This window comes from Podarcis raffonei, chromosome 3 (genome assembly GCF_027172205.1).
Source record: "Podarcis raffonei isolate rPodRaf1 chromosome 3, rPodRaf1.pri, whole genome shotgun sequence".
Classification (NCBI taxonomy): Eukaryota; Metazoa; Chordata; class Lepidosauria; order Squamata; family Lacertidae; genus Podarcis; species Podarcis raffonei.
In genome coordinates, this window is record NC_070604.1 from 84,064,703 (window position 1) to 84,092,047 (window position 27,345).

The window sequence follows — 27,345 nt, forward strand, 5'->3', positions numbered from 1 at the left end:
TTCATATACCCTCCTGAAGTAATGAAAATTAATTCAGGGTGCATTTTCCACCCCCCTCCTCAGTGTGGCTCCATTGTGTATGGTGATTTTGGTTCAGAAAATAATAATACTGAAGCCCTGTCTATTGCATATTAAGCATATCTACGGTATGACATGTTACAGAGGCCAATGGCTGCTTGCCAGCAAAGCTGGTTTGGAAAGCGACTAACTGATTACTAGATGTAGAGTGTTGCATTGTTTTCTAAAAAGTCAAATCACTAGGTCAAGGGCCATAAAACAATAATGACAGTATTAACAGAGGAAACAATAAACAATGGACTGTTTAACCCAATTAAACCAGTAGAACAAAAATTGACATGTATTGATATAGTTATAATTGTCATTATAATTAGCACCAGTAGGGATTTCCCCCCTAAATTATCTTGCTAAATTTGTGTATGCTTTTAGTTTAAGGTTTTATTTAGTATCTGAGAAAATCACAGATGCAGATTCTTATAAATCCCAAAAAAATTGTCCCTTTTCACCTAAAAGATGGAGGTGACTTTGCTTAAGGTTGCAAATTCACATAGTATGAGGTACCAGGAACTGCAATTAGAGACTTCTCTTTTTCTCCTCACTATTTTGTATACAGAATTTTTGCTGCTAATCTTATCTTAATTGGTGGTGTCTGTCCTGTATTTTGATAGTTGTGTTGTACTTGCACAATGCGTCTCATACTGATTTTGGCCCATTTCCTGACCCCTTGCCCCAGTAACACCCCCATTCCATACCATTCAGGAGATGCTCCCAATCCTCTGGAGATGGTTTGAGGGGGGAATGCAAGGGAGGGAGGGGTAAAAGTCCCCTTCAGGTTATTCTTCTGCTTGTTATTTTCAAGATCCAGCCCATTGATTTTCTTTGAAGTTTCATTTAAAAAGGTCACAGTCAGGTATCCTTTCTGTTTCTTGCATAATCTAGAAAAGCAGGCTGCATGAGACAGCAACAGACATCTAACTTTATGGACATTTTTAAAAGAGTAATTGGCCATATTATCTGTGAGGGGCTGTTTAAATCAAATAAATCCTGTCATTGCAGAGGACTGGTGATCTTAAGGTCTCTTCTAGTTGTACTATTCTACATTTAGGTCAGTACATGTTTACGTGTATGAATGGAAGACTTGGAGATGTCAAAGTCACTGACTCTAAATCCAATCCTAGAAGTTAAAACTAAAAAAAAATTAAATCCTTTTTTTGTATGTCTAAATGCTTAACAATGCCTGACCTTTTTTAAAAAACAACCTTCCATTCCCATGGGGCCAGATCAAATATAAATTAACACTATTGACTTTTCGGCTTTAGAGCTTAAGCCTCTATGGCAGAGGCCCAATATTTTAAAAATGGTGAATAGGTATTGATTTGAGGGAGATTATATCACAGATCTCATTTAAAAGCTGCATTCAGTAATGGGGCCGATTGAAATTTCAAATTTTATTCTTTTCCCCTGTATTAGAGATAAGGGTATTTCCTCTTTGCCCTTCCATTTTGAGGTAAAACATCTGTGTCACTAACTTCTACAGAAAAGGCTGTGGTGTCACTATTTTCTTTGTGTGTGCGTGGGGGGCGGGAGGGAAATGTGTGTGCAAACCAGCTAATCTAACTCCTCCTTCTCCTTTGGTCCACACCATGGACACCAAGCTAATATCTTTCCCCCACTGGTTGTTTTGGGCATGGATCAGCCCAAATAACGTCACAAAGAATGTGAATCTTAGCACAATGACAAATGAACTTTGGAATGATGGATAGTCACCCAATTAAAGCTTACAATTATTTGAGGCATGCACTATAAAAAGAAAAGAAACACTATTTGAAATTGTAGTTTTTAAGAAAAAAATCAAACTGTAAAACAACGATGCTGAGAAAAGGGGAAAATTTATTGACTTGTGGAAGTCAGTTGGTAGTTCACCATACCCAAGCAGTGTGATGTATCAGCAGAGTTTGAGAAGGCCCAGCAGAGTCTTCAGAGATTTCGTTTTCCAGCAGATAGCTTATTCCAGAGTCCCCGGTTAAAGGAAAAACTCCTCTCCCATACAGTTCAAAGTAACAAAGTGTTTGTTGTCCCCAGACACAAGACAAAGCTAGACACTACTATCTACAATTTATAGTTCTTTTGGTCTTTGGAATAAAGATAAATAAGTACAGAGAGATCCACTATCACCATTCTAGCTGATGCTGTTGTGTTAAAACCTACCACCTCTTCCCCTGACTCTCTCAGATTCAAAGTTAGACCCCGACAACAAACAGGACAGGACATGGCGAGACATAATGAAATTGATACCCTAGAGACTATTATACCCATCTCTACATGTAGGCATATATCTTGAACCATTGGGAGGGTGATTGACTCGGCTTCACTGGTGTTGCTATGGTAACCCAGTGCACCTGGCATCTTATCTCAGAACTTCCAGGCATGGGGAATGTGCACCTCAAGACATGAACCCAAGCACTATGCAGTTTTACCCATTGTTCACATTACACCAACAAAATGTTATCATTAACTCATTAATATCCCACCGTCTTCTATGCAGCTGAAAGCAGAATATATAGACTTTCCTAGCAGCCTCCAATCCAGACACGGTCTAGGCCCAGGACTGCTTACGTTCAGCAAAGTTCTATATAATCTGCCTTCATATTGTACCACATGACTAAAAAGCAAATAGTGCATTGTGTTCAAGTGTAACATCTTATTTCTGAATCAGGCCTTAACCTAGTATTTTGAAGATGGAAAATTTTGCCTCTATAATTTCATTAGCAGTGATCCCCCCATAAACATTAAACACAACCACACGGTGGCAGTGTTCACTTGCAGCATCTGTTCCTAGCACTCAGGCGAATTAGAGAAAATGTGCCCAGAAAGTAATGGTTACCACCAGCTGAGGTTCCTTGTGCTGGATTTACGTAGCTGATAACCCCACAGACAACTGTGACTCCTCAAAAGAAAGTCTGTCTTTTTTTATGACATATTAGTCAACAGCAGCCTTTTTAAACTAAATGTGTTCTTATACAAAATGTTAACTTAATAGGATGACTTACATTAGGATGAACTGTGCAGCTTTGAGATGGCCGATCTCCTTAGGCCACCACTCCAAATAAACCCTAGTCATATGGTGTGCCATTCCCAGGCTGTATTTTCAATATGGTGGCTGGCAACCCTGAAGTGCTGCTGGGAGCTTGTAGCTTTGGAATTAGGAAATTGACTGTGGGAGCTATCATCCAGGAGGTGTACTCATCATTGGAGCACATGTTGCTGTCCAGTCCTGTTCATCTTGGAAACCACTGTGAGGTATGCTTTTGTTTTCACACATTACAGAGATGTCGTTAGTGCAAAATTAGGCAAAAATCTTCCCCTTTTGTGTTTTAACAACGGAAGGGGGATCACGCCTATTCTCAGGCTTCAGGGGCTTCCCCTCTGGCCATACAAGACAATTAAATATATTGTGGGCTTTCCAAAATCTTGCACTGGATGCTGGTTGCACAGACAAGCAGCACCTGGCACACAAATATGCACTGAGCGACTCCAAATTTGGAGAGAACTTTGGGCTGTTTGCCATTCCAAATACTGGAGCTTTATCAACCACTGTTTCTGCTCCCAGGCACCCTAAAAGCCTACCTTTTAAATAAACCAAGTTTTAAAATAGTGGGGTGCCTACATCAAGCCTATTTTCAGACTCCAGGGTTTCCCCACATGCCTCACCATACGAACATTTTAATAGTTGGGAGTGTGAGCCACTTGATGACAGAGTCCTCTGTGCCCAAGAAGATAGCTGGTTCTATTGCAGTTTAGACAGTCTTACTTCATTCTCATGCAAGGTTCATAAAACACGTTTGGTTTATTTCAATGGCAATGCCAAACACAAAGACACACCTCAAAAGCAGGGCAGCAAAGGAATGCCTCAATTTATGTTTGTGAAGCTGAATAAAAAACCACTGAGATTTTACCAAGACACAGAATGGAAAAGGAATTCTATCATGATGGTCTAAAACAAAAATAATAGTTTAGAAAGTCTATTGGGGGGGGGGGAGTCAGGTGCAGCCAAATCCCTGGCATGTTTACTCCCAAATCAGTCCAAATGTGATTAATAGGATTTATTCCTGAGTAACTATGCTCAGGATTTCAGCATGTCGGACCAATCCTAACTTGAAAGTAAATCCTGTTTTGCTTGCCAGAGCGTACTCCAAGTAAGGGATCACAGGACTGCAGTTCTTTAATATACTTCAGAATTTTTTCTAGAGCTAGGGAAGCACTCAGCAAGGTCTGATCAAGCAGAAAATGGACATTTAGTACCTAATGTTTGCTAGTTTCCCACTGACACAAACCTACAGGGTTACAGAAACTGCAGCAGCAAGATTTAGCTCAGCTGCAACTTGTCCGTCCCTCTGTAAACATCTCTGGACTGCACCACTTGCTCTCCTGCCTGGCTCTTCCTTTGATCCTTCTCTGCTACCACTACCAGCTCCTCTTCCTAGTCCAGAGAGCAGTGGAAGCCAAAAGACCAACACAAGAGGCCGGAGGAAGTAAGCTATGCCAATATGGTAAACCCATCACCAGTGTTGGTACAGTTTCTCAATCCGGGGTGGGGGCAGGAGAAAGAGTCTTAATAAGTCTGTTTTGTTTCCTTGGAAGTTCCAGCAGGAGAGCACAACACACCAGAACCCACACACTACAAAAAGTTTAGTCACAAACTTTCTTTATATAATGCTAAACACATTTCACACCATTATCCATTTAAAAGAGATGTAGCTAGATAACACATTGCACTGAAGCTTCCCTTGCAGCCACTGGGTACTATTTGCAATGGGAGCTCTGTTTTATCAGGCTGAGTGTTTAAATCCAAAAATCAAACAACTGACCACCTACCTACCTATTTATAGAATTCAAATATCTGGTTATGTAATTAGAAAGATATAATTCTTTGTGAGAAGGGAGAAAACGCTTTTGTTGGCATTAATTACATAGCACATAATTTTGATTTTAAAAAAAACAACAAACTTTAGTGCGGTATATAAACTAGTCTATTCTCTGGTTCTTTTACTGACACAATGACGGTAATAGAATCACTATCTGGATTAGCACAATAATTTCCCCAAGAGTATTACAGTCACCTTACAAGACAACATTAGTCCTTCTCTTTGCAACCTTAAGAAAATGCCCATAAAGCAAAATGGTATCATAGAAACATCGAATCGGAAGGTACCCTGAGGATCATCTAGTCCAACCCCCTACAATGCAAAAATGTGCAGCTGACCCGTACGAGGATCAAACCTGCACCCGTACGAGGATCAAACCTTGGCATTAGGACCATGCTCTAACCAACTGAGCTATTAGTGGATGCTGAAAGCTTGCCTGAAATGTCTGTGAACATGCTACCTGTACTGAGTTGGAGATGGGAAGGGAAATGTAAGAAACCAGGCTGATGTAACAGAACTGCCTCTTTGTTCCTAGTAAGCTGAGTGGGTTGCTGTTTGCTCCTCCTATGTAGTTCTAAGGAGGATAAAAAGAAGGCATTCTTATGATACTTAAAATAAGACATCTCAGCAGGATCTATATTTCATTAAGACTGCTGGGAAGGGAAATAAGCCAGGCCATGTACACAGCACATTAACAGCCCAAAACACAGAGAGGGGTTATGACAAATAGATACTTCTAATGCCATCAGTCTAAATATTCTGGCAAGCCAGAAAAGTTATCTGGATTCAGCATGTACTTTATGCCAAAATGCAAGCGAACCTCACAGCAGAGAGCTGCTTGTTTCACCCATGGGAGCAGAATGTGTGCAATTGCCTTGGACATCTGAAGCCCAGCTGGAGATTAAGAAAAGCAGAAGAGAAGTAGACCACTGTACTTCAGCAGCTTCTACTTTTGTTCCAAACAAACTTTGCCTTGCCAGACCTCTGACTGCAGTCTGAACCAATGTAATGGGAAGGGGGAGGACCTGTACAAAATCCACCCAGTTTAGCTTGAAGCCCCGATGTTCAGCAAACCCTGACAGCAATTGCCTAAATGGCTTGGCTGCATCTTAATAAACAGAATTTTAGAGGAAAGGGAAAATTTGTCCTTCCCCCGACATGTTACGGAGTTAATCTAACTTCATGTCTGGACACTGTAACAGTTAGTGTTTTCCCACCTCAGCTCCTTATCACGTTCTGCAGCTGACAGGGAAATGGGCATCTCAAGACTTGGGGCCAGTTGTAGCAGAAGCCCTGAATTTCTTGTAAGGGTGAGTTCTCCACAAAGACATTGTGCAGCCATCCGTCTTGTCCTTTCCCTTCTGTGCAACACGCACTGCACACTGCAAATAAAAATGCACTGGAATTTAGTCTCCAAGCAATGTGACAACGAATGGCAGGTGTAAGCGCTTTATGAAAGTTGACCATTTTTAGGTATGTAGGCTAATGCAGTTACGAGCAGCAGTTCATTTAATTCAGAAAAATAGGTCCAGCTGATTTTGACCTAGCACTGCAATGTTTAGAGAAGTGAAGCAGGAAAAAAGGAGCATCAACCATGAATGAGGAATCGATCCAATGAGCTATTCTGCCTCTGGTAAATATTGTGCAAATGCCTAATCACTGCTATCCATTTACAAAAACAAAAACAAAAAGCCTATTGTCAGTTTCTGTATATCAAATACTAGATTAGACCTGTGAAACCTGTAAAATATATACAAAATATAATTATCACCAGATAAAATATGTATTTTCTAACTTTCAAAATAAACCAAAAAGTGTGTGTGTGTGTGTGTGTGTGTGTGTGTCTATAATTTCAGTGTCAGTACTAGTACTGAGTTTGTCTCTTCTAAGTACAGACTGGTATACTTCCTATTCCAACACATGCACTTACAAACACATGACCATGCGTACAGCATTTCTTCCCGCTGTTTGCAGAGAAAGTCAGAATATACAGAGCTGTACATTATTTAAATTACAAAAAATGATGGAGGCGATGAACATCAGCACGTGTAATTGAAAACAAAAACGGCTGTGAGCTACGAAAGGATATATATACACATGTGGGGAAGGGCGTTCTTATTGTTAAAAACACTGAAGACTCTAAGGATGATCTACAAATCCAATATGCTTCTCCAGCAAAGTCAAAAAGGCGGGGTCATCATTGACCAACATACGATTGCAATAGAACTTGCCACGGTTAGGAACATGAAAATGAGAGTCCAGGTGAGGTATGGAGATTTCACAACAGCACTGAATCAACTCTTGAGTTTGCATCCACTGGGATCTCTCAATAAAAACCCCGGAGTGTGTCAATTCCAGGCTATCCTTCACACTGCATGTGGTGCTGACCCGCAGGTCCCATCTAGTCGCTTGTCAAGTTGGCTGAGAGAAACTTTTCCCAATTGACTGTTTAGCTGGCAAAGACACCTAGAAAACAAAAGGCAGCTTCTTGGGTAAAGAAGTCAGAAGAAACCTCAACAACCATGTAATAGAAAGATGAAATGACGGAAGTCTTGTATGTATCAAGAAACTAAGGAAGACACAAAATGCCTGGGGCAGAAAGACTTTAAAATGGGTGAGAAATCTACCCCTCCATATGTTGATGAACAAGAACTCCCGTAATCCCTGCCCATAAGCCATGTTATAATAGAGCTGGTGATTTCTACCACTAGAGAAGGCCACTTTCAGGTCAGGAGCCCCAACCTTGGGGCAACCTAGCAAGAAAATCAGAGCACAACCACATATGCCCAGTTATTGCCACTAGAGAAGCTGGCTAGTTTCCACACAGGAAGGGTACTTCTGTTGCCTTCTCCCAGGCTGGAAAGAGAAAAATATAATGAAACAATAATCTCTTCCTCATTAAATAATATTTCCTTCTCCAACCCAGTTTGATAACCTGGTGTTGCTTTTATTTTTAATCCTTTTTCTTCTCTCTTTCTTTCCCAGGATAAAAAAGTGTAATTTTATCTGGATTGCGTTCATAGCAGCCTGATGACATTGTTCAAAAGGAAGATTATGGCAAAGGATTTACAATAGCATAATGAGATTATTTCTCTCCTTTACTAATGCCATGTTATCCTCTTAAGAGTAAAAAGGCTAAGTTCTAGAATTAAAAGTTATTACTATTATGAAAATGAATATCAGAAAATTGCCCTGCTCTCTAGGAAGTGGAAAAATAATTAAACCAAAGACAAGCAGTTAGCTGAGAATGACATACTTGTCATCATTGTTCATATGCTTGCATCAAGGTCTTTGTACTTTTTAGAATTAGAATGCATCCAATGGAACACTGTCAACATATATACCAGCGGCATATTCTTTCGCAGTGGTATAGGTGCTTCATCCAAGAAAGGCGTGGCGGTGGCCACATGAGAATAGACCTTTTCAGTGGTAGCCCCTGTTTGTGGAGCTTCACCTCAGGAAAACAATCCCTGCAACCAGGAAGCATTTTTGACAGCTTCCATGTGGGAATCCAAATATTTAAATCATCCTTTAGACCTCTTCTTAAAATTTCTGCTATGACAGAATATGTAAAATGGAAGAAGGGCAGAATAAAAATGGAATACATTTTTAAAAAGTAGATTATACCTCATGCAAAATTTTGCTTCTCTTTGCCATACTTGGAGTAAACGCCAATGTACTTGGTTGAATTCTTCTGCTGGTCCTGCTTTCCTCAACCTTCCTGTCCCAGTTTCTCATTCCTACCATTCTGGCAAATTCAGAACCTGACTGTACTCACTGCTCCTCATGGAACTTTGAATTGCAGGAGAAAGTCAATTCCCCCCCTCCCATAGCTCTTTTGAAGCTTTTCCAGCACAACATAGCGGGATCTTGAGTCAGCTCAGCCACCCAGAAATCAATTTAGTTACTTTTGTTGCTCTGTTAAGCTTTGCAGGGTTTGCACAGGTACCTCTTTCTAAAAGACTCTTCATTTGGTGCTCTGCTAGTCATACAGTCCCGCTATATGTGGTGGGCATTTGGTTCTCCAGGTGGTGCAAGAAGCATTCTGGTTGTATTTCAGCCCATTTTAGGCCTTTAGGCCTACTCATCCACTTTTGCTTCCAGTGTTTTATTTACATCTTTCCAGTTCCGTATCGCACATTGGCTATGGCTGCACATGTTAACCGATAGTTCTATGCAAAAGAGTTCTATGCTCAAAAGTCTCCATTCTTCCATGCTCTTGGCCATGCTGCTTTGGGAGCAACAACCCACAAATCTTGGCTTGTCATGTCATCTGGGTTCATGGTCTCCCCAAACATCAGAACCACTCTTCCGGATAGAGCAAGGGGAAGAGCCATTTTTAGAACACTTCCCAAATTTGCTAGCATCGCAAGCTGTGAGAAAATCCTGCTGGCAGCTTTCATTCAAAGGATGGATCCCTTTCTTAGATGACCACTGCAGAACCACTGACACATTTCCACTCTTCACTAGTGGCACTGAATCAGGACACTGCTTTGCAGAAGATGGATTAATAAATTCATTTCCATCTGGACGTTCTTGGGTCTTACCACTGCTTTTGTGCATTATGTCTTTTGCTAATGCTCCAGAAACCTGTGCAGAGAGAGCTTGTTGAACAAGCGAGAAATGCCTTTTGAAGGGATGTATTTCCTTCCTCGCTGCTCTCCCCACCCCCTTCTTCCTTTCTGTCTCTTTAATCAACCTCAGCAAGAGAATCAGACTGCATCTCCTTCAAACACCTGCTGGTGCCAGTCAAGTCCTTTCCATTATTCCCATTATTCCCAAATGCAATCAAAGCTGCTTGTGTGTTCTTGTTGCACACGTTTCACCTCTTGAGTAATTAGTGCAATTTCAGTTTTCTGCATATTCTCCCAGGAAAGGAAACACATATTTTCTGCACAAATGAGAAAAACATTTTAAGTGATAAGCAGTGTTTTCATCTGTATTACTTCGCACTACATAAATCAGTCCTGCAAGCATTATGGTCAGTGTAGAAGTGGAGACCTATCCTCTTTTATGTTCATTTATTTATCTATTTGATGAAAAGTACTGTACAAAGATAAGAGCCACACCCAAGCATCAGCTCTGCTTTCCTCGCCCTTCTCTGAAATAAGTATGTTGTCAGATATGTACAGCCTTCTTTAAGAGTGACCTAGTCATTCAGCTGTGCCAGACTTTTGGGAACTCACAATAACATTTGTTAGTTTGGATCCCAAGCTTCTGTGCTATTGTGCGTACACATCAAAGACTCACTCACATTAAGAAAATTTAAAAAGTAACATTCAAAATGTGGCATCAAGTCATGTAGGAAAACCTCACTTAGCATATTCTTTTTTAAAAAAAAATCATGATTACTGATCTACATTCAAATCAGGATTGAAACTAGACAGATGTGCCAAAAAACCACACTTAAACCCATCTCGATTTGAAATTATTCTTATCATCAAATAAGAATAAAATTTAGAATGAAAAACAAACTGTGCACCAACCTTTTGAAGAGGAAGAATCCTTTCAGCAGTATTTCAGTTCAGATGTAACGTAGCAGGGAATGCAGTGAGGAGGGGAAAGGGCTCCAGTCACACATATATCCTTCAAAGAAAGGAGAGAATCAGCTTATCAACTAGGAAAACCCTTGGAACTCTGATAGATCAACTTTGCAACTGAAGACAATTTAACATCATTCTAGTAACTGGTTTTCATGTAATGTCAGCGCCTGGAAGAGTTTTGAAGTCTCTGCCATCTGTATCACATTGCATATTCTCATAGTTTACGTAAAAATAATTTCCTGTCTATGATATGTTTAAGTTTCATAGAGAGCTCATTTTAAAACCTTGCCAAATCAGCCTGTGCAAAACATTAAGACTTCTTTTATAAAATGTAATGTTCTTTTTCTAAGGGAGCATTCTTTTACTGGCCCATGTATGTATGATATTTAGTGCAGGTCTGGTATCAACCTTCCTCCATTTATCTATCTTAACAACAATCAATCATATGTAGAAACAAAACTAGCTTTTGCTTTTTAAAAAACAAAATAAAAATAAGGCCATCTATTGCGCATCCCTCCTCTTGAACAGTAGAAAAGTGCCATCTCTGTAGTCTTTACTGAAAAGCTTCCTTTTTCAACAAGCATTTTAAGCAAAGGTCTTTTCTAGTCTGCGTCTGTGCTCACTTTTTAAATAGCTGTTTTAAGTGTATTATCACCTGTGTGTGTGCCATCCTGGGCTCCTTTGGGAGGAAAGGGTGGGATATAAATCTAATGAACAGTAATAGCTATGACAGTAGCTTTTCTAATGTGCCCTATTGGAAATGGATGGCTATCATTTTCACTAATTTATAGCATTCACATAATCATTTTGCTGGTAAGGATTTTGCACCAGCATACAGAATTCAGGGGTGGCTTTTGTTTTCCCTTGCAATAGCAGCAGCCTGAAATTGATCCAGCACAAGCCAAGCAAAGGAACTGGAGTGTGATATTCCTAAGGCTGTAGACATGCTGTAAACAACTTCTGAAGGTCATCTACAGTTCATCTATCTAGCTTTCTTTCTCTTTATCATGATGACAGACTTTGGCACTGTTTCTGTGAATGTCTTGTTATCCAACAGCTGCGTATTTTTCTGCTTCCAAAGGGTTGATGACACATGTCACCGGAGTCATGTCTTATTATGACTGTAATCAGGAGTTCTGGGCACAAATTTCTTCAGAGCAAGGCAATATTGCAGTCTTTAAGAGACAACCTTCTACTTATTTGCAGTAGCACCATCATGATCCACAAGCCATTCCAGTGGTATTTTAAATCTTTAAACTTGTCAAGCTTATTGTGCTGGGGGTTGAGCAGCAGCCCAGCCTAGCAGAAGCAAGGGAGAGTAAGCAGAGCAGCCTGCTCTTGGGGGTTTTTTAAATTGCTTTTCAGAAACTGGAAATGGTGACTCTCAAAGCAACTTTTCCTCAAGGGAATGAATTTTTTTTAAGCACACACAGGGGAAAAAACCCACCTACAATTCAATCTTGTTCTAATAATTTATATGACAAGCTTTTGAGTAGAAGAGATTCACTGTTGCTGTCTCTTAACTGCCACTCATGTGCCAGAGGGCTGTTTGTGGACTCGAGAGCCTTGCTCCCAAAGGATATCAGTAGAAGTTCTGTGTCTTAAACTGTCAGGAGCAGAAGTCAGGCAAACTCCATTTAGAATTATTATAAACTCAAAGTCCCTGTTTTGAAGAACTCTGCTATCTCTCACCTATACAAATGTGTATATTTGCATAGCACAAACTGCAGGAACCTTTAGTTAGCTTGCGACTGCAATGTAAGAATTTGGGATGAGGAACATACAACATTTCTAGCATTCTAAATTATGTTTCAATTACTGTAAAGCCAACTTTTGCATAAGTTTCAGCCTCATTTTTATCCCAAACTTACTAAAAAAGAAAGATTATTATAAAAAGAATAAAGACCTGTTTTTCACATGCTTACCTAGCTTTTTGGTTGAGCACAATTCTGGTTCAGTTGTGGGGGATTTTGTTTCTTTTGTGTTCTATATTATTTGACTTGTGAGGGCTGGCATCCCTTCTTTCCAGTGAGTAGTCTTCAGTGTTTTTACAGCAGCGATTACTACAGAAACTACAGCTCTTGCACTTCTTATCTTGGAAGGATGGACAAAACAAAACAAACTGAAAAGAATACTACAATGAATGGCAAAATGATGAAAAAGGTCTGTTTACTACAGCACAAAGAACAATGTGAAAAGGAAGACAAGTTTAAATATTGTTGCATAAGAAAGGGATGAAAATAATACAAGGATGAGAATAAGTAAAATGATAGGCTGGAACATCTGGGAAGGTAAATACAAAGACAAGATAACGCTATGTTAATGAAGCAGCAAACTTAACATTTCAAGTGAAAAGAAAGAAAGAACCACACCTGAGGCTTAGTTTTGTGAACTGGGTGTGTGCAGTACAGCTGAGTGTTGCATGGGACAATGATGCAGGCAGTTCTGAGGAAGCTCTTTCCACCTTGGTGCTGGTCCTCCAAAACATGACTAGAGAGAGAAACTAGGATGATGCCAGCAGATTCCAGGAACCCTCTTTATTGTGAGATTTTGTGGGAGAACTGTTTGTTCGGCCCTGAATGAGAGCAAGGGTGGATGTATACAGTCTTGGAGCTGAGAGGAGGTGTGTCAGGAGAAGGATATTGGTCTATATTTATTAGTAACTTGCATTAATGCAACAGTTGTATATGCAACACTGTTGAGGCTGAATTGTATTAAATTGTATTGTTGTTAAATTGCCTCTTGCTGTTGTTTTTGGTTTTTGTAGAGTTTTTGTAGATATTTTTATATATTAAGCGCTACAGAAATGGCCTGACAAAAAAAAACAAAAAACAAAAAACAAATATGTACAAGGTCACTTTGAAGCTAGCTATCTAAAATGACTGTTATGAAATGCCTGCCAACCAATTCCAATGAATTAACCCAAGTTTCAGCATTTTAAGAGAGGAACAAACTGTATCTCAATGTATCTGTACAATTTGTAACAGGAAGTCCTTTCAGCTATGGATAGGGACCTGTATAGTTTCAGGTTCAGAAGAGATAAGTGCATTTTGTAAGACAGGGAAGAAGAACATCAGAACTGCCCTAGAAAGTATTGGTTGAAATTCAGTATCCATCTTCCATACATCTTCATGGCACATAAATCTATATAACCAGGTCACTTCTTTGAATCTCAAATGATAATTATTCAAACATTCTGCCCCTAAGCCAGGTATCTAATCATTTCTGCCATGTTACTATCTCAATTTTAATGTGCACATGGGGACTCCCTAAACCCTGAGCTGGCCATGGTTTTAACAAGTGGCATATTTCAAAATATCATCCGCTCCCCCAGAATAACCTGCAGCAGAACCTTTGGCCGACAATTTTATTATGAGACCACTTCCGCTTTACTATTCACTGTATTACCTCCTTACCACAGGAAGTGTCTGGTATTTCTCCTTCACACTGCCTTCATTTGTCGCCGGTGAGTCCAAAGGAAGGGGCAAGCAGACAGGGAGAAGCAGCAGATGGGAAGAGGGGGCTCTTGGCAATGGGCTCACGGAAGAGGTGTGGGCAGTTGCCAAGTCATGCCAACCCATACCAGCCCTGTGTGGTGCTAGTAACCCAATTATTAGGACTATGCTACAAACTTCAAACTAAGAAAGCCACAGCAAATTTAAACAATGTGCCTTTCGTGATATATAAGAATGTAAGGAAAATGCCAGTCAACCATCCATACAACACCTTGGGCTGAAAGTTTTTACCTAGGCATCTTATGAAGTAAAAGTCTACCTGACTCACTGACAAAGGTTCATCTGTACTTCGATCATCTGAAGACTTTGGAACTTCTAGTGTGTCAATAAAGGCCTGGAGCTCTTTTCTAAATGCCTTCATCTGGGCATTTATTCGGTAAAGAAGTTCGTGCTCCCGTATCCTACTGCCATCATCTTCATCATCCATAAGTCCAAACAGGTCCCCATTTGCCACATAAATTCTTGCCTCTGTTATTATGGTGCTTGTGTCCGAAATCAGGCGGTCAATCGTCTTGCCAAGGCGTTCCGCTTCGCAGCGGATGTCCTTCATTTGCTGCCGGTCTGTGAAGCTTTTCTGCCACCCTGCTGGTGCTGGGTAGAAGGATCTAGTGGGGGTCAAGCAGCGGATGTTGCGGACCTCCTCTGAGTCACTCTCCCCACCGATGGGACCTTCCCTCTTGCGGTGTGGAGGACGAGAATCATCGTCGCTTTCTTTCTTCCCCGCATCGCTTTCAGCATCACTGTCCCTGGGGCTGCCCCGGATCCCTAGATGAGAGGCCAGGTCATAGCGCTGCATGTTGGACATCAAGACTCGGTTCTCATACTGAAGTTGCATGACCTTACCACTGAGTTCATTGATCTGCATGCGGGCAGCTTTGAGCTCCTCCTGGAGCGCTTCTGTCTTGGCGCTGTCGTGATGCCTTGAAGTGTCATGAGCCCCAGTCTTGTATTTGTATTTGTTCAGCTCTGCTGTGATGCGCTTGTTTTGTTCTTCTACATCAGCCAAGTTTCTTCTCAGCAGCTCCGTTTCATCTTCAACTAGCTGCAGATGCTGCCGTAACTCAGAGAGTGATTCATTCTGCTCCCCCATGAGCGGGTTGGCTGCCCCTGAGAAATCATCTCCTCTCAAGTCATCAAGCTCTGCTTTCAGCCCTCTGTTTTCTACTTCCAGCTCCACTATTTTCCTTCCCAGAATATTGGCTTCTTCCTCTACTAACCTCAGACGAAGCTTGAGTTCTGATTCTCTTGTGGTAGGTGGGCCTCCAGCCTCCCCTTTTGGTAAGGGACTGTCTAGATCACCATAAAATGACCGATATTTTTGTAGTTCATGTTCAAATCTGTCCTTTTCCTTATCTATTTTGGCCAACTTTTTCCTCATCAGGGTAGCTTCTTCTTTGATGAACTGCAACTGGCATTTCAGATCTTCATTGTCCTCCTTAGAAAAAAGAAAGAAGATCCAACAGTTACTAGACAAGTGATGACACCATTTGGCAATTCAGCAAATGAAAATTCCAAATCATAGAATAATAGCCCCAGTGAACTCCGTGAAGGTATGATTCTATTTGATACACATTTCAAATATCAAACAAAAGCAAAATGTTCCACTAAACCTATTTTAAAAATCATTACTCCACGTTCTGAACCATTACACCTCAAAACCTACTCAGTAGCAGGTTTTACGCTCTACCAAGGGCTATTTCACACATTACACAGAAACAATCTGCCAACCATTTGTCAATGTACTATCAACAGGAAGCTGCAACCTATCATAACTCCCTTAACAGTACACCTGTATGACAGACACGTTTGTGTTTATTGCATTCACAGGTTATGTTTTAAGTATAAGGGTTCACCTAAAAACAAGTGATGTGCGAAGTGGCCCTGAGTTTGGTCATGAGAATTGTTAAGATTCTGAGAGCTGAAAATCTCTCTGACCAAGAGATAAAGGACATCAATATAGCAGGAACATGGTCTGTGCCATCTTTTCAAGTAAAATATAGCTGTTTCCATTATTTTTCCAAGTATCATTGTAACAGCCATTCAAGAATAAATTTCAATAAATAAATTTCAGGAGTGCAGATGATAGGAACTTCTCTATAACTAGCTTCTAAATGGTTTCAAATGGATTGATAGGTATAGATGACAAAATAAATTTATCTAACACAACTGAGCTGAACATCATTCAGCTGTGTGCAACAGTTATACTTGGAGAAGACCCAGCGACACTATATATGGGTTAACACTATATATGACTCTGGTAAACACAAGCCAATATATTAAAATATACTGCTATAGTTACTAAAACGACATTTAAAAATTTGGTTACTAACAGGCTACTAAATGAGTGCCATAAGAATAGTCACAGTTTTCCAATTATGTTGACTAAGGAAAGGCTTGCACCAATGACTTTTTTATTTAATAACCATAAGGTTTACTGGGTTGTGCCATGGGACAGATAGAAGTATTTGAGGTTACCTCAGTAGGTGTCTGTTGTGACTTTTTTTCTGATTTTTGCAAGTCTTTGCTTCCTCTTCTTTTCATGGATTGCTATAAAAGAAAGATAAGGTATAATATGCATTTTAATAAATGCATATTTGTTTTTTAAAACAGTTATGTATCTCCAACTAATACACAACAATATATACACATACAATAAAACATTTAACACTGTTAAAACAATGCAAAATAAAAAAACAATTGGCTAATCCTCAGAAAAGTTAACAACTCAATAGGCTTGACTACAATATAAATCCATTAAACCTTTGAAATCACAAGAAGCTTTTTCAAAAACCAGGTGTTGTTTCCCGCCCAAATATTGGTTGCTCCACAATTCAGAGACCAGGATATTTTTATACAATTCAGGTTGTTGTTGTTCATCTGTATAACATACTTTGGAGTACTTTGAATGTTAAAAATAATAATTCACAAACAGTCCAAAAAACAACAACCTCACCAGGAACCAAAAAGCATATTCAACGTAACTGCAAACAGACTTTTTAGTTGGAAGTAACTGACCCAAGATAATTGTAAATAATTGTCTCCCAGATATGTGCCCTTTGTTTACCATGATTCTAAAATAGAATGATTTTGATACTACTTTGAAGATCTAAGGATGCAATAAATGAACTCATTTCCCCGCACAAAATAGGAAGGTCTGTTTATTTCTTTGGAGGTCTTCAGCAAACGCTCTTACCATGATTTAAAATAAAGCAGTTTAACAGAATATTTTTTAAAATATCAAAACAAGAGAAAGCAGGAAATAAAACCTCAGCATTACACACACACCCCTAATTATTATTATTATTAATAATAATAATAATAATAATAATTTATTTATATCCCATTCATCTGGGCGGCTTCTAGCAAAAGATTAAAAATACATTAAAACACCAGTCATTAAAAACTTCCATAAACAGGGCTACCTTCAGATGTCTTCTAAACGCCAGATATTTGTTTTTTTCTTTGACATCTGATGGGAGGACGTTCCACACCACCATATGGGTTTAAATGTTGAAACACATTTAAGGGCTGCGGGTATGAAAAGTTTTTCACCACTTACTAAAAGGAAAACAAAGAAAGTGGCAAGCAAACTTCCCAGAAGGGGAGTTGCAAATATAAAGTGCCACAGTGGAAAAGGCCTCCCACCAACCAGTTCAAAGGGTAACAAAACCAGAGCAAGGCCTCCAAAGCTGATCTTAACACCCAGGTGCTTTCAAGTGGAAGCAGTGGTCCTACAAGTAGCCTGGCCCTAAGCCGTTTGGGGATTTACAGGCCAAGAGGGACACTTTGAATGGTGTATGGAAACAGACCAGGAACCAGTTTGACTGTTAAGGAATTGGCAGAATGTGCCATTTTTTAACAGACATCAAAGGCAGCCCCATGTAGAGAGCATTACAGTGAACTAAACAAGATGCTGCCAGTACATAAATAACTGTGGCCAGATGCAAAACATTCGGTTCCTTTGCAGGCAAGAGGTAGACAAGATGACCTTTGGATACTGTCATCCCCTACAGTTCTATATCTTTGACTTGAAGAATGCTGTGTTCCTGCCGCCCCAGTTTGCCCTACAGCTTTGTGAGGCCCAGTGTTCTGTGAAAAACATTTTGTGACAAGTTTAATATCCTCGGTTGCCTGTCTGATGTTTTTAGGTTTGCAAAAAGCAAAGCATTTTTATCCTTTCTTTGAATTTCAACAGAAATTAAAGGCAGTTTTGACAAGCAACGTATTAACAGTTCAGTAGAAAGAGATAGCACTTGTTTACCACTCTTCTACCTCTATATATATGGAATACACAAACTTCATATTGCTTTCAATAGCATATTAAAGTTGATGAAAATTCAGAGGAAAAATAAATAGACAATCCACAACTCGATTTAGCCACGGTACTTGAATTGGATTTAAGGATGGGCCTCTATATGTCCGCATCATAATCATGTGATCCTGGTTTTTTAAAAGTGGCAAAAGTATTCATCTTTACTAGCAGTGATACACAGTTGTCCATAATCACTGCAAGTAACTGGAAGATGACAGGCTAGCATTCTAAAAGTTAGCCCAGCTAAGAATTCAAATGGAAGTAGAAAAAAGCACCAGTGGTTCTCCCTCCTAGTGCTGGATGGGCCTCTTCCTTATATTCACCAGGGAGGCAAAAAGCCCTGCTTTCCTGTTTGTTAGATGCACACTTTTTGGGGAGGTGGGGGAGGAAGGAAGCAATGGGTTGTATCCAATGCTTCACACACATACAACTGCTGGCACAATGGGACTTTAAATTTGCCTGCTTTCCGTCCAAATCTGCTTTGGAGGGTGACCCAACACTCCACAGCTGATTTTGAGCACATACAGAGGCCTGGGGAGTGGGGGAGAAGAGTGGCGCTGTGGGTTAAACCACAGAGCCTAGGACTTGCCTATCAGAAGGTTGGCGGCTCGAATTCCTGCAACGGGGTGAGCTCCCGTTGCTCGGTCCCTGCTCCTGCCAACCTAGCAGTTCGAAAGCACATCAAAGTCCAAGTAGATAAATAGGTACTGCTCCGGCGGGAAGGTAAACGGCATTTCCGTGTGCTGCTCTGGTTTGCCAGAAGAGGCTTTGTCATGCTGGCCACATGACCCAGAAGCTGTACGCCAGCTCCCTTGGCCAGTAAAGTGAGATGAGTGCCGCATGACTGGACCTAATGGTCAGGGGTCCCTTTACCTTTACTTTATCAAATACACACCTTTCTGTTCAGTGCAACGCTAGGTGCTGTTTTTTCTCATCTTTTGTGCTGTTATAGGGTTGAGATCCATTTCCCCCCTTTTACATTCAAGCTACATGTTCTCCGGCTGTTTTAATTATGCTGAATAATATAGTGCTAGAGTGGATGGGGAACTAACCAACTTGTGTTAAGTTCTCATGAAAATCCTCCTGCTCAGATTTTGCATCTTTCAAATGAAAGTCAACCACACTGAATCATAGAATTGTAGATTGGAAGGGACCTCGATGATCATCTAGTCCAACTCCCTGCAATGCAGCAATATGCAGCTGTCTCATATGGGGATCGAACCTGCAACCTTGGCGTTATTAGCGCCACGCTCCAACCAACTGAGCTGTGTGAAATCTACCTCCCTCCACCAATATCAGGAAGGCCTACTTTCCTGGTATACTGTCATTTTTACAATCATTGAACTAAATCACATTATTGTAATCTAAACTGCTGGCATCTATTCCAATTAAAGGCAGAGTCAAACCAAAGGCATAGTCATATGCTTCTGGTAATTAGCTTTCTAAGGCAGACACTATCAATCATGCTTTAAATTAATATAAGTATCTGTTTATTATAAGCAACCAGAATGGCAGCAGGTGCAGAGCAAATATTTCCAAGGCACTGATGGCCAGTCATCTGAAAACTAGAACAAGGAATTTATTGGATATGCAAGTTTCAACTAAAATTAAATTTCAAATTCCTTATCTGACAAATGTGGTGAATTTAGTATTTGCATACAAACACCTGCAATTCATTCATTCATACACACACATATACCCCCCCCAAAAAAATAACAGCCACAGGCAGCTTGGGCAGCACACAAACAGCAAAACAAAATCAGTTAGGAAAGATGCCAGACAGACCTCACTAAGTAGAGCATTCCATGGAAGCAACACCTGAATATACAGAACCACAACTGAATAGGCCTTCCTCTCTTGTCACCATCCTTTGAGACTCTGCAAAGGGCAGAACCAAAGAAGGGTCTCAGAATAAGGTCTAAGGGTCCAGGTCAGTTCACAGCAGGAAAGGTGTTCCAGATGTCATTGGGGCCCTGAGCCAGAAAAAGCTTTATAGGTCAAAACCAGCACTTTGAATTGGACTTGGAAGCATACATGTAGCCAGGACAGAGCGGGTTTGCCTCGAACGTGTCAACAGTTGGGCAGACACACTGAAGATTCTTGAAGGTAATTGAAGCTTCCGACTCATTTTCAAAGGCAGCCCAGCATAAAGCACATTGCAATAATTCAGCCCTGAAGTTACCACAGCACAAATTACTGTAACCAAATTTTCCCTGTCCATTCCATAGACATGATAAAAACAAACCTAACTACTGTGCTAATCATTATTAGCAGCAGTACGAGCAGAAATAAGAGAGGAACTATTCATAATTTGGAGCAGTTATTAGCACTTGTAACCCAATCCCTGCATACATTCAGATATTACATTTTTTGGTGTATAATACATACAGATCTAACTAACCATTTAATCAGTGTCACTTTGCACATATTCTACTTCTCCTCATGAGAGAAGAAAAGAATGATGTAATACCAACTACTGAGGCGTTACGTCACCCAGAAATTACCTGTAATACACCAAGCTCTTGAAAAGAGTCTCATTTATTTTCTTCCAATGCCCTGAGTGTCAAGATATTAATCAATGGTATCACCATCTATCTTCTTTCAGTAATCTCGGCCTTGTTTGTCTTACAAGCAGAGATACAGCAGACTTCTTTCTTCTCTGGCTCCTTATTCCATTACAGGAAGTCACAAAATAGTTCTTCCTGGTATGGAAACTGGGGACTATTCAATTTTTTTACCAATGAAATGTTCTCTACACCAACATACATAATTCCAGTGAGAGCTTGCCCAAAGGTAAGTAATCAACCAATCAATATGGCAAAACAATAAACGTGAATTTGAATAAATACCATTTACCACCACCCCATAACAACAGCAAAGCAGAGTGGGGAGGAGGGATTGGGAAAACAGAAGGAGCAGAGATATTCAAAATGGGAGCTGGCTTAACAGAAACGCACACAAAAAGAGCATCATAAATCCTGGTATATAATTCGCTGCCAATTAGGATCCAATACCGTCATTTAAGAGACAGGATTTTTCTGCAGTCAATTTAGATTGACAGCTAAAGATGCAAGCCAATGCAAACACTCCCTTTCACAGCATGGGTGCCAGTGAATGATCTAGACCCTTTTGTAATTAGGCACAATGCCACTGGGCCACACCAGCACAATGTAGGCCAAATTTTAACAACTCTTAATATAGCCATTTGAGCACTTCATTAGCAGTTTCATTATCCAAATACAAACCAGTAAATAGTTCAGTAAACCTGAAGGGCTATGTAGATTTATCTATCGCTAATTAATAACACAGGTAGGTATAAGGAAGCACGGCAGTAAGAAATAAATTTGGGCTAGTAATGTTTGAACTGGGTGTTGCAGTTCACTATCACAAATCTCATAGGACTCATGCAGGTTGTTGGATACACCTACAAAGACGACTGGATTATGGCCCATAGTTTTATGTTCTCTAAACTCAATGGGAGTGTAAGCGGTTGAACTAGCAGCTTTGTTTGGCTTTACTTTTTCTAAAAATCCTGTAGCACAGACATGCCTTATTTTAAGGTAAGAAGAGTCCTATTGGATCAGATCAAGTGTCTATCCAGTCCAGCCTACCAGATACCTATGAGAATTTCATCAACAAAACAAGAGCACAAGAGCACTCTCAATAGCATTCAAGAATAAACGTATCTCATTTCAAAGACAGGTACAGGGAATGCTTTTCAGCAAACAAATACATAGTAGCTAACAAATACAAATCTTTTCTACTCATCCATGAAAACCAACAATTCACAGTAGAAGGCAAAAACTGACCAAGAGCAAAGGTACGAAAGGGGCAGCCATTTTTAATTCTAGGAAATGTTTACTGTTTCCCTCATTTATGTTCTCTTTTCTACGAAGCAAATTATTCATTCCGTTTTAGGATCCTTACTTAGTCAAGCATTCTGAGAATCTCTGACGTCCTCCTCCATTAAGTGCATGCACTACTATTCCAACCATTATAAAATTCAGGGTAGAATAAAAACTCATTTCCCCAAAAGTAAATGTTGAACATTAACCTCTTTCATCCTGTCAAGTTCGTTCTGCAGAGCCTGTTTAGCAATCTCTACTTCTATCAGCTGCTGTCTTAACTTTTCATTTTCATCTTCTGTGGTGGTACGTTTTTCTTCCACGTTTTCCAACTCATGGTGAAGTCTCACTGAAACGTCTTTTGCAACCTAATGGAACAGAATTTTAAAATTTAAAGACAACATTTTTGTGGCGAAGATAATTATGGGTTGTATACAGTGCTGTTTTTCAAAAAAAAAAAGGTTTAGGGGTACTCTCATTTTGACTCAAGAAAATCACCATTTTATAGTTCAAATCGGGGGAAATAAATACAGTAAATGGACAAAAGTACAAAGATTCACAAAATATTTAGGGGTATGCATACCCCTGCATCCCCCCAGAAAAAAAGCGCTGGTTGTATACAATGTTAGTCATACTCAGCATAGACACATGAAAATTAATAGGCATAAATCACTTGGGTCAATTGATGCAATGGGTCTACTCTTACGTTTGATACAACCCTATGATCATGTGATGTTTATAATCCTGTTTTCAGCCAACAAAAACAGAGCTGATTAGTGTATTCTAGAGCCAGAATGGCATTCTGATTAGTTTTGTCTCCAATCCAATTCCATTAGAAGTCTCCACTGATTTTAAAAACATGAGCGCCTTCATTACAAATATTTAGGCACCAGGCCAAAACTCTTCTCCCAGGCCTTTGGCTAATTAAATACTTTATATGGCCTTTTAAACTGTGGGGGGTATTGTTTTCGTTTGCTACTATGGTATGCATTTTTTTATATATATATTGTAAACCATCCTGTAATCCTTGGGTGAAGGGTTTCACTGAAATTTAATTTAATTTAAATTTTTTATTTATTTATTTATTTATTATTATTATTATTATTATTATTATTATTATTACTACTACTACTACTACTACTACTACTACTACTCAGTTCACATGCACTCTAGCTTATTCCTGATTATTTCCAGACAGTGTGACTCTGAGCACTGGTAGTATCCCATGATTAGAGGACTTAGGTTGTACTTGTACATGGAATTTCTAGGTGAAAGACCAGTTCTCTATCTATTAGAACACTGGACACAATGCTACCCAAAGTTGGACTTTAACATGGGAGTCTCACTTGCTTTTTCAGTGGAAAAGCCTCTTTACAACTGGAACTGTACACCTTATAATTAGTTGATTAATCAAGTAACACTTTAGTAGATAAATCATGGGTAGCAATTTTATTTGGTGAGTACCGATTTTCACTTGTTGCTCTAGAAGGGCAAACATTTATTTTTTAGCTATTTTGCTTCTGGTATGCAAAATGGAATGCAAAGGAAACCCTTAAAATGGCTTTTCTTTCTAATAATGAGTGATGAATTACGGATTGTATCCAACTTATACCACACTCAAAGCATACTCAGTGAAAACAATCAAAATAACTTAAAAGTTCATTGTTTTCTACTGCAAGTATAATTTAATTGGATTCAAACCTCTATTAAATTCTAAGTTATATTTTCAAGATGTGTCAATGGGCAGATTCATTTCAAGCTAAGAGGCTCTGGCACTACAGAAATGTATTTCAGTTTATTAACTGAATTAGTTTAAAGCAGCAGTGGACAACATGGTGGGTTGGTGGTTGCACCACTCACCTGACCTCTCTTTTAGCCGAGTCGCTGAGGGGTCAGGCAGTGAGGTGCAAACATGCCAGTGGAGCCAACCTGTCACTCCAGTTGGCCCTTTCTACTGCATTGTCTTTGTCCTCCCTCCTTTCCATCCCAATATGCAGTAGTGGCTGGGCTGAAGAGAGGTCAAGTGAGCAGCACAGCCTCATCACGCTTTCCACAGAGCTCAATGGAACAACTGTCAAAGCAACAGAGTGTAATATACCTAGGAATTTACTCTCTGATAACTGGAAAAGGGGTAAATACAGTAGTACCTCCTGTTACATAACCCCCTGATTACGTAAACTTCAGGATGCGAAAGCGGCAACCCAGAAGTATTTGCCCAGGTTTCGCAGGTTTCGGTTTACCGGCACATGCACAGTAGCGGTCTTCAGGTTGCGGAAACCTCAGGATCCGACCGGACCTCCAGAACGGATCCCGTCCGCAACTGGAGGTACCACTGTATCTGAAAGTGAGCTATCTAGAAAGTGAGTTCTGAGAGTCAGGATCCAGGTCATCAAATTACTGACTCTTAGAACCATGAGACAAATCAGATCTCTGCTTTCCGTTGAACAGCTTGCGCCTACGATACTTTCATAGTCTACCTGTACTTCCCCCTCACTGCCTTCCCACCTACTTGCCAGCTTCTGGTCCTGTTTACCTTCAGGTCTTGCTCCAAGCTTCGCAAAAGTTCTCCGTCAATCTCCCCGGTCTGTGCATAGCGGAGCCTCTTGCGCTCTGCCTTTCGAAGACGGTACTGTAGGATCCTGCAGTTTTTGTTGGCCCTCTCCAATTCGTGGCGCATTTCTTGCAGCTGGCAGGCATCCTCTTCAAAGAAGCTGTCCCTCATCTCATCCATCTCAGTCCTCAGCTCATCTATCTCATTCTGGCACCCGTTCAGAAAGGATAGTCGGAAATGCATCAGGCAATGCAAGTTCACATTAATAAAATGAAAGGAAAAATGGGACTTAAGTTGATCTTCACTTAAAACAACAACAACCAAAAGCATCAATCACTATCTTATGCCTGCCCTTCAAACATCACATGTGTGGCATGTATACCAAGAGGTAATCAATGATAAAATCATGGGTGGATGAGAGTTATGCAGTGTGGGAAGAACTTGGTTTTGCCACCACTTCCACCAGCAGGAGTGGGGAACAGAGGGTCAAATATGGCCCTCCAGGCCTCTTTATAGCTGGCCCTCAGAACTTTCCCTAAGCCATGTGCCCTTCTAAGGCCACACCCCCTTTCACTAGGCCACGCCCATGCTGGCCCTGCTCCACCCCCTCCTCAAGTGGCTTTCCCTTGCTGGGATGGTCTTTTGCTTGCCTGGATGGAGAAAGGCATGTGTGTGTGTGTATGTAAAGCTGTGTTTCCCAAACCTGAGCTGTTTTTGGACTACAACTCCCATCATCCCTAGCTAGCAGGACCAGTGGCCAGGGATCATGGGAACAGCCAGAGACACAAGTTTGGAAAACACTGGTGTAGAGCAACTTCTGACAAGTGACTGGATGTAAACTCCTGTAAAAAAGCAAGAGTCATATCCGTTCTCCCACCCACTTTTGCCCCTGACCATACCCTCTGGTGTCATGCAGCTCCTGGAAGTTGATCCAACGCTTAGACTGAAAAAGGTTCCCCACCCGTGATACAGCTTACCAGTTCTACATAGGAACACAATTTTGTGTGCTGAGTCTTCACTTTCTCAACACACCATAGCCATAGCTAGACAGCAGAATGATGGCTTGCTACTCCACTGAACATTTTACCACTAACTGTAAAAGTGTAGATGTACTCTTAAGACATGCCTGGAATGCAAGACCCTTCCCTCACGGATGAGACAAACTGTAGAGGGAATGTGATCTGAAAAGAGTAATTGTTATGCTGTTATGTTAAGCATTCTCCCTTAACATTCAGAATAAAGTATGTCATGAAGGGACAAGTGCATGCAGCAAACAGGATAGATGGCTTCCTCTGCTGGATGAAAATCCAGGGCCTTACCATTGCACAGCATGTCAGCCATGCATGTTTCAGAGAGTCTGAAGGGAAAACACATATGTGACATGCAAGAAGCATGCCACAGGGAGTGATTATGAGGCAAGGCACACACGGCTGCCTATATAGTGCTTTTCGCCATCTGTGGGCTACCATCAGGTCGGAAATGGCCAGGGCTACTTTCCTCCAGGGAGCTCAACTTTTCTGAGGCACAAGTTTCCCACATTTTGCCAAGGGAATAGAACAACAGGAAGCTGCACCATTAAGAACTAGAATGGAATATAATGGTTTTCCTTTTCGGTGGCACACAAAAACGACTATTATTTGTACACCCCCCCCCCCCAAGGACTGAATCTGCTTTCTTTCCCCTTTTCTAGCACCTGCTGCTGAGATGGGGGATTATCTGTTCTCTATCACTTCGCCTCCTACAAGCCGGGTTGACAACAGAAGAGAGAGCAGAATAAAGGGCTCCCCTCCCCCTCCCGGCTGGGCCACACCCGCCGCCCTCCTCTCCTCCTGCTCACCTTGAGGGCCTCGTTCTCCTCCTGCAGCTTCTCCATCTCCTCCTGCAGCTGCTGCCCAGGGTTTAGGCTGAAGGCGCCTTCGGGGCCCGGGGCTCCGCCGCGGCCGCTGCCCTCTTCGGGCCCAGCCAGCGCCATTGGAGACGGGGTCGGCGAGGCGGCGGGAGGCGCAGGCTGGGGCAGCTCCTCCGCTGAGGCGCTGCCGTCGCCCTGGTTGCTTTGCATCTGGGCCGACCGCCCCTACGGCACCGGCCTCCTTCTGGGATGGGAGGCGAGGCGCTCAATTGGCGGGCATCCTTCCTCCCGCCCGGGCCTGCCCCTTCCCTGCGCCACAAGAAGATGGAGGAGCCGGCGCTGCCTCCTTCCCTCCCTCGCTTTGCAGAGAGAGACCTGCCGGCTTCCCCCCGGACTTGGGCGGCGGCTGAGCAAGCGCAAAGCCAGCCGCCCGCCCTCCGTCTGGGGGGCTGCCGGGAGCCCCGAGCTCGGCGCCTTCGAGAGGCGCGGCCTGCCTGTCAGCCGGCGGTCCCCGCCCACTGCCCTTCCCAGGCTGGGTGGGAAGGAGGGAGGCGTGAGGAAGGGCCGGTGCTTGGCCAGTTGCTGCTCGTTTCGGCGGGGGCTCCCCTCGGACAAGGAGTGCTGCCTCCGCTCGGGGGCTGCTCCAGGGCTGATGTTGCCGGGCTGAGAGAAGCACGCCTGAGGGGTTCTTGTAAGGGAGCCCCCCCCCCCCGCAGGGTCTTCATCATCTTCTTTGGCGATCACTCGTAGCCAAGTAAGATTGTCTTCCGTAAACACGGTTTTAATA

At 41.4% G+C, this 27,345-nt stretch overlaps 1 protein-coding gene and 1 long non-coding RNA gene across 15 annotated transcripts; both read right to left on the reverse strand.

The window, feature by feature from the left end:
- Positions 1-6,378: 6,378 nt before the first annotated feature.
- Positions 6,379-9,708, reverse strand: LOC128410919 (uncharacterized). Its single transcript, XR_008329631.1, has 2 exons — positions 8,571-9,708; positions 6,379-7,409 (listed from the first exon to the last, which is right to left on the reverse strand). It is a non-coding gene; the product is annotated as an uncharacterized LOC128410919 (long non-coding RNA).
- Positions 9,709-9,728: 20 nt separating this feature from the next.
- Positions 9,729-27,160, reverse strand: LOC128410920 (protein SOGA3-like). Of its 14 annotated transcripts, XM_053382789.1 has the most exons (8): positions 26,547-26,636; positions 25,836-25,890; positions 24,692-24,916; positions 22,368-22,526; positions 16,477-16,548; positions 14,233-15,436; positions 12,412-12,580; positions 10,430-10,529 (listed from the first exon to the last, which is right to left on the reverse strand). In XM_053382789.1, the coding sequence occupies exons 3-7, from the start codon at positions 24,887-24,889 to the stop codon at positions 12,441-12,443; spliced, it is 1,773 nt and encodes a 590-aa protein (XP_053238764.1). In that variant the 5' UTR covers positions 24,890-24,916; positions 25,836-25,890; positions 26,547-26,636; the 3' UTR covers positions 10,430-10,529; positions 12,412-12,440. The 14 variants fall into 14 exon arrangements, 11 of the variants coding, with proteins under 11 accessions (XP_053238762.1, XP_053238761.1, XP_053238764.1 ...); XM_053382787.1 differs by lacking the exons at positions 12,412-12,580; positions 25,836-25,890 and adding an exon at positions 9,729-9,834 and having other exon boundaries at positions 14,270-15,436; positions 26,547-27,156; XM_053382786.1 differs by lacking the exons at positions 12,412-12,580; positions 25,836-25,890 and adding an exon at positions 9,729-9,834 and having other exon boundaries at positions 14,261-15,436; positions 26,547-27,156.
- Between the last annotated feature and the right edge of the window lie 185 nt (positions 27,161-27,345).

Excerpts from the sequence above, each read along its gene's own strand:
- LOC128410920 (XM_053382780.1), bottom strand. The coding sequence starts at position 26,768 with ATGCAAAGCAACCAGGGCGACGGCAGCGCCTCAGCGGAGGAGCTGCCC. Across the intron at positions 22,527-24,691 it reads GCTTGGAGCAAGACCTGAAG|GTTGCAAAAGACGTTTCAGT; the intron begins GTAAACAGGACC and ends CTGTTCCATTAG. Across the intron at positions 12,609-14,260 it reads AACCTTTGTCAGTGAGTCAG|TTTGTTTTGTTTTGTCCATC; the intron begins GTAGACTTTTAC and ends TATTCTTTTCAG.